Raw genomic sequence first — 12315 nt, forward strand, 5'->3', positions numbered from 1 at the left:
GCGACTGCAATTCCTTGACAGACATCATGGCATCTGCTTCACTCCCCAGCCCCTTGTGGCTGCTTGGAGCTTGTCCTGTCTCTGACTCTATGGCAACAGTCCCTACCCGTTGTTCATCCGTTTTGGTAATCCCCAGGGGTGGGGTCGCGATCTAGGTCCGAATTCCTATTGCGACAGCGGCCGCAGGGGTATTGAGCCTGCAGCGACGACAGCCCCGTACGTGACATCGACAGTTGTCAACGCAATCTTCTACAATCCGCTCTTGAGACTTTCTTAGAATATTACAATAGGTATGAATCTTCTAATGCAGAGACCGGCTCTAATGACATCCAGCTAACATCGGATGAAGATAGCCATAGTTCAGAACCATGTCCTTCAATATACTAGCCGCGGAGCTTCTGCTCCATATAATCCGCTCCTGCGAAAGTGTCAGCGATGTTATAAACCTTGCCTCCACGTGCCGTCGATTGCACACTGTTTTCCACCGATCCAATAAACTACAGATCCTCTACAATGTCGCGGAGCTCGAGTTTGGCCCGCTGGATGATATCATCCAAATTGTGACTCAGAACACCAGCCAGGCAGCGCACGTGTCGCGCACCGCACCTCTGACCGACCCCCTTCTCCGACAGATCATCGATATCGGGTGCGTGGCCAAGAAATGGGAAGCCATATACCCGCTCAAGAAATGGAAGTTGGATTTCGAGAATCGCCGGACGCTCTCCGACGAGGAGCGATTCCGGCTCCGGCGCGCGATCTACCGGCTGTGGCTGTATCATCGCGCCTTCCACACGCACGACCATAGCCGGTTCACTCGCACCCTGCCCCATATCGTCAGCGAACGCGCCCAGCTGCTGCATAACTGGTCCACCGCCGACTTGGCTGAGATCGAGGATGTGCGCGCGATCATCGGGGATGTCGTGCAGAACCATATCTGCCCCAGCAACGGGACAATCCAGCGTAAGTTCAAGAAACGATACCCGGAGAGCACTCACCAGTTGATGTTCAACATCCATCTCAATTATCCGACGACGACGACGACGACGACGACGACAACAACAACATCTGAATCTCCCACTGGTTCCCAGAGGTTGTTCGCGAAGCCTGCAGATCCCGTGGCCGAGCGGTACTTTCACACTACTCATCCGAGCAACTTTGAATCTTCGGCCAAGTACAGATCCCGCTTCCGGAACGATCTATTCCATGACCCCGGGTTTGAAGGGTGGGGAGATGAGATCCCGCACTACTACGTCGTGCAGGACATGATGAAGCTTGATCCGGGTCAGGTCCTGTGGCTGCGGGATCACGCCCTGCTCAAGGAACAGGTCGAGGCCTATGTTCGGGACATGGGAGACTGGTTCCGGGACAATGGGGAGACATTCGGGGACACCCTGGAGTGGGTGATGAAGGAGCGAGGCGAGGATATCGGGGAGTTCCGCGCCGCCATCGCCGATCGTGGGATTGGGGTCGTCTGGGATTAGCGACTGTGCTGTCTGGCTGTCGAATACAGAGACTACTGTATGTGTCTTGTCATCTACGGTCTACTTACTTTCTATCATATATGGCCCTTCCCCCCTAGATGGCCTCCTGAGACAGCACCCTTCCATCCGAGCCAAGCAAAGACCATGTAGCATCTACGCAACCCTAGAACTTCCAGCACGAATCTAGACCATACATGACACCATAAGACCTGGCGGGCCTTTTCCCATCCAACCCATAATCAAAGGGGGGGCGAATCAGCCAGAAGTAAAAAAAGGCAAAGATATCCAACCAACCTCCCAAACCCATTCAACCTCGACAACCCATCTGCTAGACTATATCCATCGATCCCAAATCCCAAACTCTAAACCATAGATCCTTCCACTTCCCACACGACACAACGACTTCAATAAAAACAAGAATTAAGCTCACTACGAATCACATCCACTACCTACATATCTTAACAACCCGGGGGAGAGCCCGCGCGTGCGACTCGACTCGAACACCTCCATATGAATGTGTAACCGGTTCAACGGCCAACCCGTCCTTCCCCTGATCAGCCCACCCTAAACCGTACGGGGAAATGAAATTGAGCAGAAAAGGGCAGAGGCTGAGCCGCCTGGAACCGGGGGCTAAAATTCCCCCAAGTGGAGTGGAGGCTTTTTGTGTACTGTGTTCTTTTTTGGGAGGGTGTGGGTGTGGGAATAGCGGGTGGTTAAAAACGGGGCGGTTTGGTTTTTGGGCCCGGGGAGGGGGGGGGGGAGATTATTGTGCCTACCCTTAGGTAAAAGATGGTGAGAGGTTTCTGAGAGGAATGACTCTACGAGGGGATGCTCAGTTTGAGTAGGGAAATGTGTGTACCTAGTAGGAGTGGATTGAAGGCAGGCTGGGATTTGAGTATAACCCGAAGGCATAAATGCATACGGCTAGAGAAAATGGAGCAGGAACGGAAATGCCTCGTGGGGCTCCCGCGGTGAAGATGTGGGCCGCTTCGTTCGACCGACTTGGAATGGCAACTGGCGAGGCCGGGAATAAGAAGACGTAATATAGGCGGGTGGAACGCGATGCTGCGAAATTCTCGACCAGGGTTTCGGTCCTTGGGGTGACAATTCTTGGAAAAAAAGAAGAAAAAGTAGGTAGCTAGGGCGGACAATGGCTTTCTGCATCCAAAATTGTTTCCTCTCCTCCTCCCTTGACTAACATCACATGCTCTGGGAAATCTACACGTCATTGAGGGGGTACGCCATATCTAGGCTCCCAAACATGGTGGGACAGATAACATGCAAGGGGCAGAACGCAAGGAAGATTCACAAGAATATTCAATTTCGTCATCTTTAGAGTATAGAAAGAAAAGCATGAGGTTCGAACCAGAAACAAATAAAAAAATAAGTCGAAGACGTAAAAAGGTGCCAGAAACAAGGTGTCGGGAGTATTGTGATGTCCAGCAAACACCGCCATACCATGTCCATAACCCCAAATGCCATTCCTAACGACGTTCCTCTTGTGTATCATCTCCAGGAGGCTAAGTAACAGACAGAAAGAGAGCTCAAGACCGTTCAATTATCACATCACAAAATAAAATCGTTTCGGTTGGCATGTCACACATTCCCCGATATCATGGTTTCTTTAACAGCATCCCTGCTTGGTCTCGGAGGTATCCGACTGCTCAATCCTCACCATGTCGCGACGGTCGCCCAGGACGGTCTGGCCCGCGTCACCGCCCTCCAGAGCCTTGCTGGAGACAATGCGGTAGATTTCTGCAAAGAGGGTCAGGTCAGCGTGAAGATGCAGGCGCATGGTTGGGTGGCGAAAGCATACCTGTCAGGATATTCTGGAAAGCAAGCTCGACGTTGCTTGCGTCGAGAGCGGACGTCTCAATGAAAGATAGGTTGTTCTCGCCTACCAGGATATCATCAGCATACTAACCCGCTGGACAAAGGAGCACGTCCAGCCAGATGGACAAAGGACATCCACGTACTGGCAAATTGCTTGGCCTCTTCCGTGGGCACGGCGCGCAGGTGTCTCAAATCGCTCTTGTTACCGACCAGCATGATCACGATGTTAGAGTCGGCATGGTCGCGAAGTTCCTTCAGCCACCGGTTGACATTGTCGTAGGTTTGGTGCTTGCTGATATCGTAGACGAGCAAGGCACCAACGGCACCACGGTAGTAAGCGGACGTAATGGCACGGTAACGTTCCTGACCAGCAGTATCCCAAATCTGCGCCTTGATCGTCTTCGAATCGACCTGGATGGAGCGGGTCGCGAATTCAACACCGATGGTGGACTTGGAGTCCAGGTTGAACTCGTTGCGGGTAAATCGACTCAAGAGGTTGGACTTTCCAACACCGGAGTCTCCAATGAGGACAACTGTTCAGAGAAACGAAGGAAGTCGTCGCACGTTAGCCGAGATTTATAGTGAACGGTGACGAGAGGCGACTGCGGGGGGGATAAAAGTGGCAACTTTACCTTTGAAGAGGAACTGCCAGCGGTATCCGTCAGTTACAAGTCTGCAAACGAGTTGAGGAATAGATGAAAGGGGTCACTCACATCATACTCGTCGTTAGCCATAATGGGTATTTTGTGAGCTCGCTAAGCTCTGTTACAGGTAAGATTTATAGGACGGAGAGGGTTTTCGATGTGGCCGAGTCAAAGGGGGGGGGTTGGGTGTGTGGCAGGCGATTCACGGGAAAACCGACAGCAGTTGAATCTCACTTTCTGGAAACGAGGGGCAGCAATGCTCTGATTAGTACTTCAATACCTAGATTCTGCAGTGATAGAGGGAGAGAGAGAGAGAGAGAAACACAACAGAATGCGCAGATAAGAGTCTTAAATCCAGAGAGCAAGAAGAGTAACTTACCGGGAAAGTCTAAGGGGTGGACACCGGGGAAGGGAGATTAGGAGGTTATCCAGACGGCAGACGGACTGGACTCTCTCTCGCACTCTCTCCGTCCGTCTCTTCCTCCCCTACCGATTCCCGACTGGACTGTCGCCTCTTCGGGATTAGTGTTTCGATCACGTGACACTTTATCTCCATCGTCCCCAGCAACAAACTCGCGACTCGTCGCCGGTTGTTGATACCAGAATATCAAATTGATGCAGTGTGCTGCACGCCGCAGGGGGGTCTCGGAAGTATTCACTTACTCACCCAATAAATGGGATCGCGTCAACTCACAGAGTGCGATCTCAACCTCTCCACAACTATAAGCTACGGTTTTCTCCGACTACTCATTGGCCTGCCATATTGGGAACGGATCTATATTCCCCACAAGAGACTGGTTCTTCACCACCGAGCAACTCCAAGGGTTGCTCAATGCGGCTAGATCCATGTTAGGAACTCACCTCGCTTGTTGGACTGACAACTACCATCTCTAGATGCACTTGAAACGTTCCAGCGCTGTATTCATTCTGGCCTCGCTTCGCAAAAAGTAAAATGGTTCCCCGCCAAGATGAAGACGATGAAGACGATGAAGATGACATCTCACTCACTTCCACGGTTGAGAGTGAGCCGAAATCGGAGTACGATGTCGAGGAAGTCCTAGCTGAGCAGTGCTTCGACGACGGTATCAGGTATCTGGTGCAATGGGCAGGCTACCCTCCTGAGAGGAACAGCTGGGAACCCTCCGATGCCTTCACTGATAGGCAAACGATGATCGACTGGCATCGGAAAAAGAGAGATATTGCAGCTGGAAAGTGCCAAGGTTATGATGTAGATGCCTGGATGCAATATATGGAAGACTTTGAAACAAAGAGAGAGGACCGCAAGCGCAGACGCGAAGCTAAGAGACGAAGGCTAGGAGCATCAGCTGCTCATGATCACCGCCGAGAAGTATTTGGGACAAGCAAGGATGCGCAGAAAACTGCTTCGCAGCAACCTCTACAGAAACCTTTGTCTCGACGCCATTCCAGCGGCCCAGGAGTACAGGCACAGAGGCCCGTTCCCCAGGAAGTACCTCCGGTCTTGTTCGGCAGTGGCAGGCCACCTCAAGCTCATCCACAGCGTCGGAGCTCTCTCAACTCGAGCACGAGTATGAACTCATGCAAATGGTTTCCAAATCTATCATCGAAGTGGTGGCACCAGAAGGCCAGGGCCAGAGAGTTAGATCCGGTCCTTGACGGCTTGGACCTGAGACGACCATCAGAGTGGCCTGAAAACCCTCCCGTCGCCCCTACTAGAACCACCGAGCGCATCTCAGACATACAGCCCGCACCTGTGTCTGAACCAGAAGCCTCTGAATCAGCTCGAAATAGGTCTCCTGAAAAGCCGGAGGAAAACACTACTCGAGTTATTGAGCCAGCGGACTTGCGCAGAAAACGGAACCATGAACCATCTATGAGCAGACCACTTCGAAGAAAAACAATCATGACCCTGTCAGGCCCCCGGCTGGTAGGCCTGGACGAGCTATTAGTTCGGATTTTATACGGTCCGGATAGGAGGATAATAGGCACTGCTAGGCTTTGTGGCCTCGGGCATAGGGTAAGAGCTCAGCTTATCAAGCTCAAGAAAGGCCACAACCTTGACATCTGGTTTCAACATGTCTGTACGTTGGATCAATATCAAGCAATAGCTCCGAATGTGAGTGTCGTGTTACGTGTTCATTGGTCTCAAAAGACCTCATCTCGTGCCCACCTGTCCTTTTTAAAATCTATTGTGTCGAATGGCATGGCTTGATAGCTGATTTTGATCAACTTCCAGGCGATGGGCGGAGCCTATGATATTGGTTGGATCGAAGGATATGATGATACTTCACCCGGTATCCGCTCAATGTCACAAGATCTCAAGCAAGAAAATACTGTGGCCATATACAACCTTGAAAGAGCGGGGCTGGCGTTTCTCGCTTACCCTCCTGGTTCACTCGATTTTCAATGTCTGAGCAATGCACACAGGGACATCCCCGATGTGTATCTTCATGTTCATGTTAGAGAATCCCTGGAATCCATTGACCAACTTCACCATAACACACACGCTCAAAAGTCAAACCCACGACATCCTGAAACCGAGATCGTCGAATCGACCGAGATTGTGAATAGATCCGACCATTTGTCAACCACAGAGGGGCATGAAGAGACCAGAAAGGAGTTTCCAAGGTCCATTAAAGTGGCAGATCAAACCGTGACAAATCACACTCCAAAAAGTCACATATCCCCTGAAAAACACCCTGACCAACACGCAGCAAAGGCTACTGTGAACGCGCTCAGCCTACCGAATATACTCAAAGACATCACCACCAGACCACCTCTATCAGAACCAGCCGCTTATGAAGCAATGGATATCGATCATGAAGGTTCACCACCCGCTCTTAAACAGAAGACAGGTCCCGCTGATGATGGGTTTGATTTGAAGACTGTCTTCAAGACACAATTCAGGACGAATATTGAGACTTTACTCAAGGTGAATGCAGGGTCCAAAACCCAAATGGCGAAGACACTATACCTTATGTACCCGGAAGATCCCCAATATAGTAAGGAATTCCAGCTGTTGGCTGAGTTCCTCAACCAGTACAATCCAGTCATATTTTCGAGCAAGTATGAGGGGGACTGGGAGAAGTTTGCGCGGACCGTCACTATCGGAGTCGTCTTCGTATGTGTCCTCTAGACCTGTTTTACTTCAACTTCACTTCTGAGCTGACTGTTCAATAGTTCCACCAGAGCTTTGCGGCCTTCCACACACTTCCATTCCTCAAGCAGCTCCTCGTCAAATCCTCCGTTGGTTTTTGGAGCGTTTCGTTGGCCAAGCAGCTGCAATCCGTCGACCATCCTACTCACTTTCAACGCATATTTCCCCACGGCTGCGTCATCTTGATGACCGAAGATTTCATGGAGCGTGAGCAGCATGGGACAATCGTCTTACTGGCCTGGATGAACGATTGGATGAGGAAGAAGATCCCGGGGTATTGGAAGTTGATGTTCCGCCCTAATGTCCTGAACTGGGTTCTCCAGCAATGCGAAGTCAGCCCACAGGCGGATCAAGAAAAGTGAGTTTCTGAGAACCAGTCTGGCCTACCCCCCTCCGTCCAACAGCAGCAGCTTCATGCAAGAGCTAACTGTCCATCATTTCCAAAACCCAGTTGGTTGACCATGTACCGTCTGATCTCGCAACTCTGCGTCCCCTCCGCCTACGACACCTCCTCCGGCCAAATCCTATCCGGCTCCACCGACGAATACTTCGAAAGCTACGCCATCTCCCCGCCCGAACTCCAGGGCTACGGGTCCCGCACCGAGAAAGACAACCCCGATCTCCCCGCGGGTTTGTCGCGCGCGCACCTCGACGCCGACCACCTCATCGAATTCTTCGCCGGGTGGGGCCTGGTCAATAGCCACCTCTACCGCCGATTCGTGATCGTCACCAGCCCCAATCTGAAGCTCGCGCGGTGGGCTGACTGGCACCACCTTGAGCTGAAATACAGCGCAAGGGAATTCATCGAAACCTTCAAGATCGACTACAAATACTACTGGAACAAACTGACCGAGAAGTCCGTTCCGCAGGCCGGAGGCAGGGACCTCCACAGCTACCAGGCCGCAACGCCTTACACGCCGCGTACTCCGGGCGGCCTCCGTTCGGACAAAGGGTCGAGGCTCACTCAAATCCAGAATGCGGCTGCGGTTCCGTATAACTACCCCGAGCCTTACCAATGAAGCATCCACGATGCGCGTGGGCTGCGTTGATGCTGAAGCCGATCGTGATTGTGAACCTTATTTGTGGTCACAACTTTCCGGGAAGCTCCATTAATCTGAACAGAAATAACTTTAAAAAAAAAAAAAAAAAAAGCCCCATTTCATGCCAATACCCCAAAAAGGCCCATGTTACACATGACAGCGTGGAGTTTGTTACAAATACAAATATATCTGAGGAAGCTAGAATACCCTATGAACTTTACAAGTCTGTTTTATTTACACTGTTGAAATATGTTTAAGCATCGGTTGGGTTTCTCGTTTTAAGATCCCCTCCCCACCAGGGGATGGAAAACAGTACAAATGTCATCATGATATTCACAAGAGGATGCATGTTCGCGTATGAGAGATACCAAAAAAAGGACTACTATGGATAAAAACTGTGCAAGCCCTGCTGCCCCAGCGCCAAACGAACCAAACAAAAAAGCAAAAAAGCAAAGGCCAATCGCTGCATGTGGAAAACCTACACGGGAGAGGGAGATAGGGGATAGAAGATGAGAAATAACGCAGAAAGTTGTAGACCGGGGATCATCAACCTCGCCTCAGAAGCCAGCTGCTCGGTTACGATATTCCTTGAAGTTCGAGATTGCATGCATCTCCGGCGAAGTCTGCGGCTTGGGCTGTTTGTCTTTGGTCTTGGCTTTCTTCTCGCGCCGCAGCCTCTCCTCCCATTTGCTTTCCTCGGCTGCGATGAGGGAATGGAACCGTCCGCCTTGCCCGCGGGACAGATAGATCGGCTTCTCCTTGCGTTCCGCGACCGACTCGGTGACCAGAACGAATTTGACGCTGGAGCCCGGGGTCTCGAACATCGCGTCGCTGAGGATCGTCTCGAGCTCGGTCCGTAGCGCGCGGGCGCCCGTCCCCATGTTAAACGCGTTGGCGGCAACCTTGTGCAATGCGGGCGTGGTGAAGCGGAGCTCGATGCCGGAAAGAGAGAAGAGGGTCGTGTACTGGGCTAGTAGGGAGTTGCGAGGTTCGGTGAGAATGCGGACGAGTAGCGGCACCGTCAACGCTGATAGTGCCGCTGTGACCGGAACCCGACCCACTAACTCCGGGATGAACCCGTAATTCTGCAGGTCTGTTGGGTTCAAAAGATCTAGGGCGTTGAAATAGGCCGGCTCGCCGTTGGGTGATGCGGATGAGGCGGAATTGAAAAAGGGGAGGTGTTTTTGGTAGAGTGCTTCCTCTTCGGAGCCCGGGAGAATTGGAACCGGCTGGTTATTCGCCGAGCCTGTATCCCTTGCACGCTCGGATGAGCCTGACTGCGCCCGAACCGGCTGACCGAAGCCGATTGAGCCACGAGCTATCCTATCCATGACGACTTTGTGCAAGCCGACAAAGGCACCTGAGAAGATGAAGAGGATGTTATCGGTACGAACATTGTAGACCTCTCCTTTCTGCGGACTATGCCCGCCTCCAGATGGGGTGAACGGGGAGTTGCCTAGAGGACTGTTCGATGGATATGTGTTCGGGGTGTTGTTGACGCGAGGCGCGCTCCTCTCCTGCTTCGCTTGGACCTGGACGGTCGTACCCTCAATAAGCTTCAGAAGAGCTTGCTGTACTCCTTCGCCACTGACATCTTTGCCGTGGCTGATCTTCGTGGCTGCAAGCTTGTCCACCTCGTCCAGGACAATTATGCCTCGTTCTGCCTGCTCCACATCGTAATTCGCCGCGGCTAAGAGCCGGTGAACGCATACATCCGCATCTTCTCCAATGTAACCGGCCTGGGTGAACGGAGTGCAATCGGAGATGCTGAATGGAACCGACAAGATCCTTGCTAATGTCTTTGCCATCAACGTTTTGCCAACACCCGATGGTCCCAATAGTAGAATATTTGACTTCTCTAGCTGCAGTGGCGACGAGTCTGGTGAGTCTTCGAGTTCAACCGGGGCCGTCGTGGGCGCAAGCAGATCCGCGTTCGGAGGGAGAGGCACGGTTCGTTGTTGACCTGGAAATTCATCTGTATGCAAGTTAGAGTCCATCGAAAGACCAATATTCCTAGCTAGTAAAGTGACTGCGGATGTCTTACCCTCGACCGGGTGGCGCTCAAGGGCCTCCCTGCGTGCGCGCTTGGCCAGTGACTCTGCGTTCTCCTCTTCTCGCCTTTGCAGCTCCTGCACTCGCTGATAATGATTGAATACAGCAACGCTCAATATCCTCTTGGCACGGTCTTGTCCCACTACGAACTGATCTAGATACTGTTTCAACGATCGCGGCGTGACCCGCGGTGCACCGAAGGCCGGAGTAGACCCGAGAGGCCCAGCTGTTGGCAGTCCTGCCTCATAACTTCCAGTCCATGGCTGACTGGTAAAATCCGATCGGTCAAATTGAGAAAGTGTGGGATATGTTGCTGAAGAATTTGTGAACCCGCGACAATTGCCTTGGTATGGTGAGTTCGGCGCATGCCGATAGCGGAGGACAGAGTAGCGGTGCACCCTAGGGGAACCACATGCCCGAAGAGGCGACCGCAGCATGACCGTGAGAATGGGACAAGTATAGATGATATTCTTATATGATCCTCTCCAGATGAACATGATAAGCTTGAATAGAGGAGATGGGAGAGGGAGAGGTAGGACAGGAGCTTTCGGAGACGTCGCTTCCGATGGTGGCAGATAAGATACAATCAACCCGACCGATAGCTTTCCCCGCAGCACGTGATGCTTATCAACCGATGCTATCCGCTGATGACGTGGTCTGGATAGTACAGTAGCAATCTTCTGAATAGTGTCTGGATTTTGTTGATATCAAGTGATATCTGCCAATATAAGACTTTTGGTGTGATTGCCTTAGATGCTGGCTCGGGCTACGGATACGCCAAACCGAGTGACAATAATATTCTCCCTTCACATTCCAGACAACGAACTGAACGAGTGGATCGACAAAAAAGAAGTATTTTGGAGATACATAGAGAACCTCTGATTCTTTAATCCGTGATTTGGCCAAATCGAAGTCATGTAGGAAGTTTGAGTCAATTGAAAAAGGATTTCAAGCACACAAACAGTTGCGGCATAGATTGTCCTTCGCCAGTATCTTCATGCTCGGTGAACGACGGAGATGCGCCGAGCTGATATGTAAACACAACGTTCAATGCCTGAGAATAAGTTTATCCCAGCCTTGTTAGATCACAGTGCACGATCTCCGAAGTAATATATATGGCCATGGCCACTTGAACGTCTGCACTGTTTCGATGCAGACCCTATGGATGGCTTTGAGGAAGATGAACCAAGAATCATCATCACGATTTAGGGAGAAAGCTGCATTTTTAGCTTCCTCCATCAAGTAGCTCTCCACTGCATGTTCGCTTTATTCCAAGCGAAGCAGATTCTCCGAGCCAGCTGCTGTCGAGACGCCTGTGCCTCCAATATCTCCCTCCATTGCTCTCATTGGTTCGTCTTGAAGGCAGGCTGTTGTTCCATTGTCTGGGATATAAAGTTTCGCAATGCTGCCCATCTACTGGTTCCTGCATTGGTGTCGGGGGTCGCATTGGCGTTGGACGAAGCAGCCGTATCCATGCTTGACAGCTGTGCCATGTTCATTGCAAATCTGTCTCGTTCGACCTTCTCTAGTTTCTCTTTGCGCTTCTGGGCGCCCTTCTTATGTTTCAAAGTCTTCTGCTTGATGATGTTCACTTGGTTGCTCGAATTGTTCGAGTCTTCCGCGGCTTCGGGTAGAGCATCCGCCAGGGAGTCCAGATTTGTAACGAGTTTTTTCGAGGCACGTCGCCGTTTGTGGTTCTTGTTCGAGCTCTTCTCGATCTTTGAAACGAAGCTGGCATGCTTGATCAAGCGTTTGTCTTTCTTTGTCGTGCGGAACTCATCAAAGAGGCTCGAGTGTGTAGGAAAGGTGCCACTCCCGCTGGTAGGCTTCTTAACAGCATCCTGTTTCTTTGCCGGTCTGATGGGGGCCTATAATGATAATTCGACACGTCAGGGGGGCGATTCTATAGCGCATACTAGAGTGGTACGACTGACCATGGCTGTGCAATTTATTCTTTTACTGAACTAGAAAAGAGAGGGAAGACTTCAGTCGCATGTGCTCGTGACTATAATGATAATAACTTTTTGAAACTACCGACTATTTTTTGAGATTAAGCCTCTTGTGGAATAGTGCACCAAATTGTTCCAGCCCCTGCGCTCACCGCCCGGGTTGTTGTCAGTCCCCGACTT

At 51.4% G+C, this 12315-nt stretch overlaps 5 protein-coding genes across 5 annotated transcripts; 2 read left to right on the forward strand and 3 right to left on the reverse strand.

Moving 5' to 3' along the window:
* Positions 1–23: 23 nt before the first annotated feature.
* Positions 24–1622, forward strand: BO86DRAFT_360937 (F-box domain protein). Its single transcript, XM_025669834.1, has 2 exons — positions 24–290; positions 350–1622. The coding sequence occupies exon 2, from the start codon at positions 369–371 to the stop codon at positions 1479–1481; it is 1113 nt and encodes a 370-aa protein (XP_025528468.1). The 5' UTR covers positions 24–290; positions 350–368; the 3' UTR covers positions 1482–1622.
* A 1163-nt stretch (positions 1623–2785) lies between these two features.
* Positions 2786–4408, reverse strand: BO86DRAFT_388741 (Rab family GTPase). Its single transcript, XM_025671936.1, has 6 exons — positions 4338–4408; positions 4028–4196; positions 3947–3959; positions 3458–3847; positions 3298–3378; positions 2786–3236 (listed from the first exon to the last, which is right to left on the reverse strand). Exons 2-6 carry the CDS (start codon positions 4046–4048, stop codon positions 3106–3108), a joined length of 636 nt encoding a protein of 211 aa, XP_025528469.1. The 5' UTR covers positions 4049–4196; positions 4338–4408; the 3' UTR covers positions 2786–3105.
* A 170-nt stretch (positions 4409–4578) lies between these two features.
* Positions 4579–8263, forward strand: BO86DRAFT_388742 (putative Chromo domain protein Chp1p). The gene is made up of 4 exons (XM_025671937.1): positions 4579–6053; positions 6174–7058; positions 7118–7452; positions 7546–8263. Exons 1-4 carry the CDS (start codon positions 4911–4913, stop codon positions 8111–8113), a joined length of 2931 nt encoding a protein of 976 aa, XP_025528470.1. The 5' UTR covers positions 4579–4910; the 3' UTR covers positions 8114–8263.
* A 428-nt stretch (positions 8264–8691) lies between these two features.
* On the reverse strand, positions 8692–10623 carry BO86DRAFT_311419 (putative ATP-dependent Clp protease; the record flags this gene model as incomplete). The annotated part of the gene is made up of 2 exons (XM_025667907.1): positions 8692–10109; positions 10179–10623. The coding sequence occupies 2 exons, from the start codon at positions 10621–10623 to the stop codon at positions 8692–8694; spliced, it is 1863 nt and encodes a 620-aa protein (XP_025528471.1).
* Positions 10624–11529: 906 nt separating this feature from the next.
* Positions 11530–12169, reverse strand: BO86DRAFT_360949 (FAM207/SLX9 family protein; the record flags this gene model as incomplete). Its single annotated transcript, XM_025669835.1, has 2 exons — positions 12121–12169; positions 11530–12054 (listed from the first exon to the last, which is right to left on the reverse strand). Exons 1-2 carry the CDS (start codon positions 12121–12123, stop codon positions 11530–11532), a joined length of 528 nt encoding a protein of 175 aa, XP_025528472.1. The 5' UTR covers positions 12124–12169.
* Positions 12170–12315: the final 146 nt, after the last annotated feature.

This window comes from Aspergillus japonicus (genome assembly GCF_003184785.1).
Source record: "Aspergillus japonicus CBS 114.51 unplaced genomic scaffold BO86scaffold_19, whole genome shotgun sequence".
Classification (NCBI taxonomy): domain Eukaryota; kingdom Fungi; phylum Ascomycota; class Eurotiomycetes; order Eurotiales; family Aspergillaceae; genus Aspergillus; species Aspergillus japonicus.

What these genes read in the sequence shown, in the direction of transcription:
- BO86DRAFT_360937 (XM_025669834.1), top strand. Translation starts at nt 369, where the DNA reads ATGTCCTTCAATATACTAGCCGCGGAGCTTCTGCTCCATATAATCCGC.
- BO86DRAFT_388741 (XM_025671936.1), bottom strand. Translation starts at nt 4,048, where the DNA reads ATGGCTAACGACGAGTATGAT. An exon ending in AGAGGCCAAGCAATTTGCCA is followed by an intron (nt 3,379 to 3,457) that starts GTACGTGGATGT and finishes ATATCCTGGTAG; the next exon opens with GCGAGAACAACCTATCTTTC. An exon ending in TTTCCAGAATATCCTGACAG is followed by an intron (nt 3,237 to 3,297) that starts GTATGCTTTCGC and finishes CCCTCTTTGCAG; the next exon opens with AAATCTACCGCATTGTCTCC.
- BO86DRAFT_388742 (XM_025671937.1), top strand. Translation starts at nt 4,911, where the DNA reads ATGGTTCCCCGCCAAGATGAAGACGATGAAGACGATGAAGATGACATC. An exon ending in TCACTATCGGAGTCGTCTTC is followed by an intron (nt 7,059 to 7,117) that starts GTATGTGTCCTC and finishes ACTGTTCAATAG; the next exon opens with TTCCACCAGAGCTTTGCGGC. An exon ending in CCACAGGCGGATCAAGAAAA is followed by an intron (nt 7,453 to 7,545) that starts GTGAGTTTCTGA and finishes TCCAAAACCCAG; the next exon opens with TTGGTTGACCATGTACCGTC.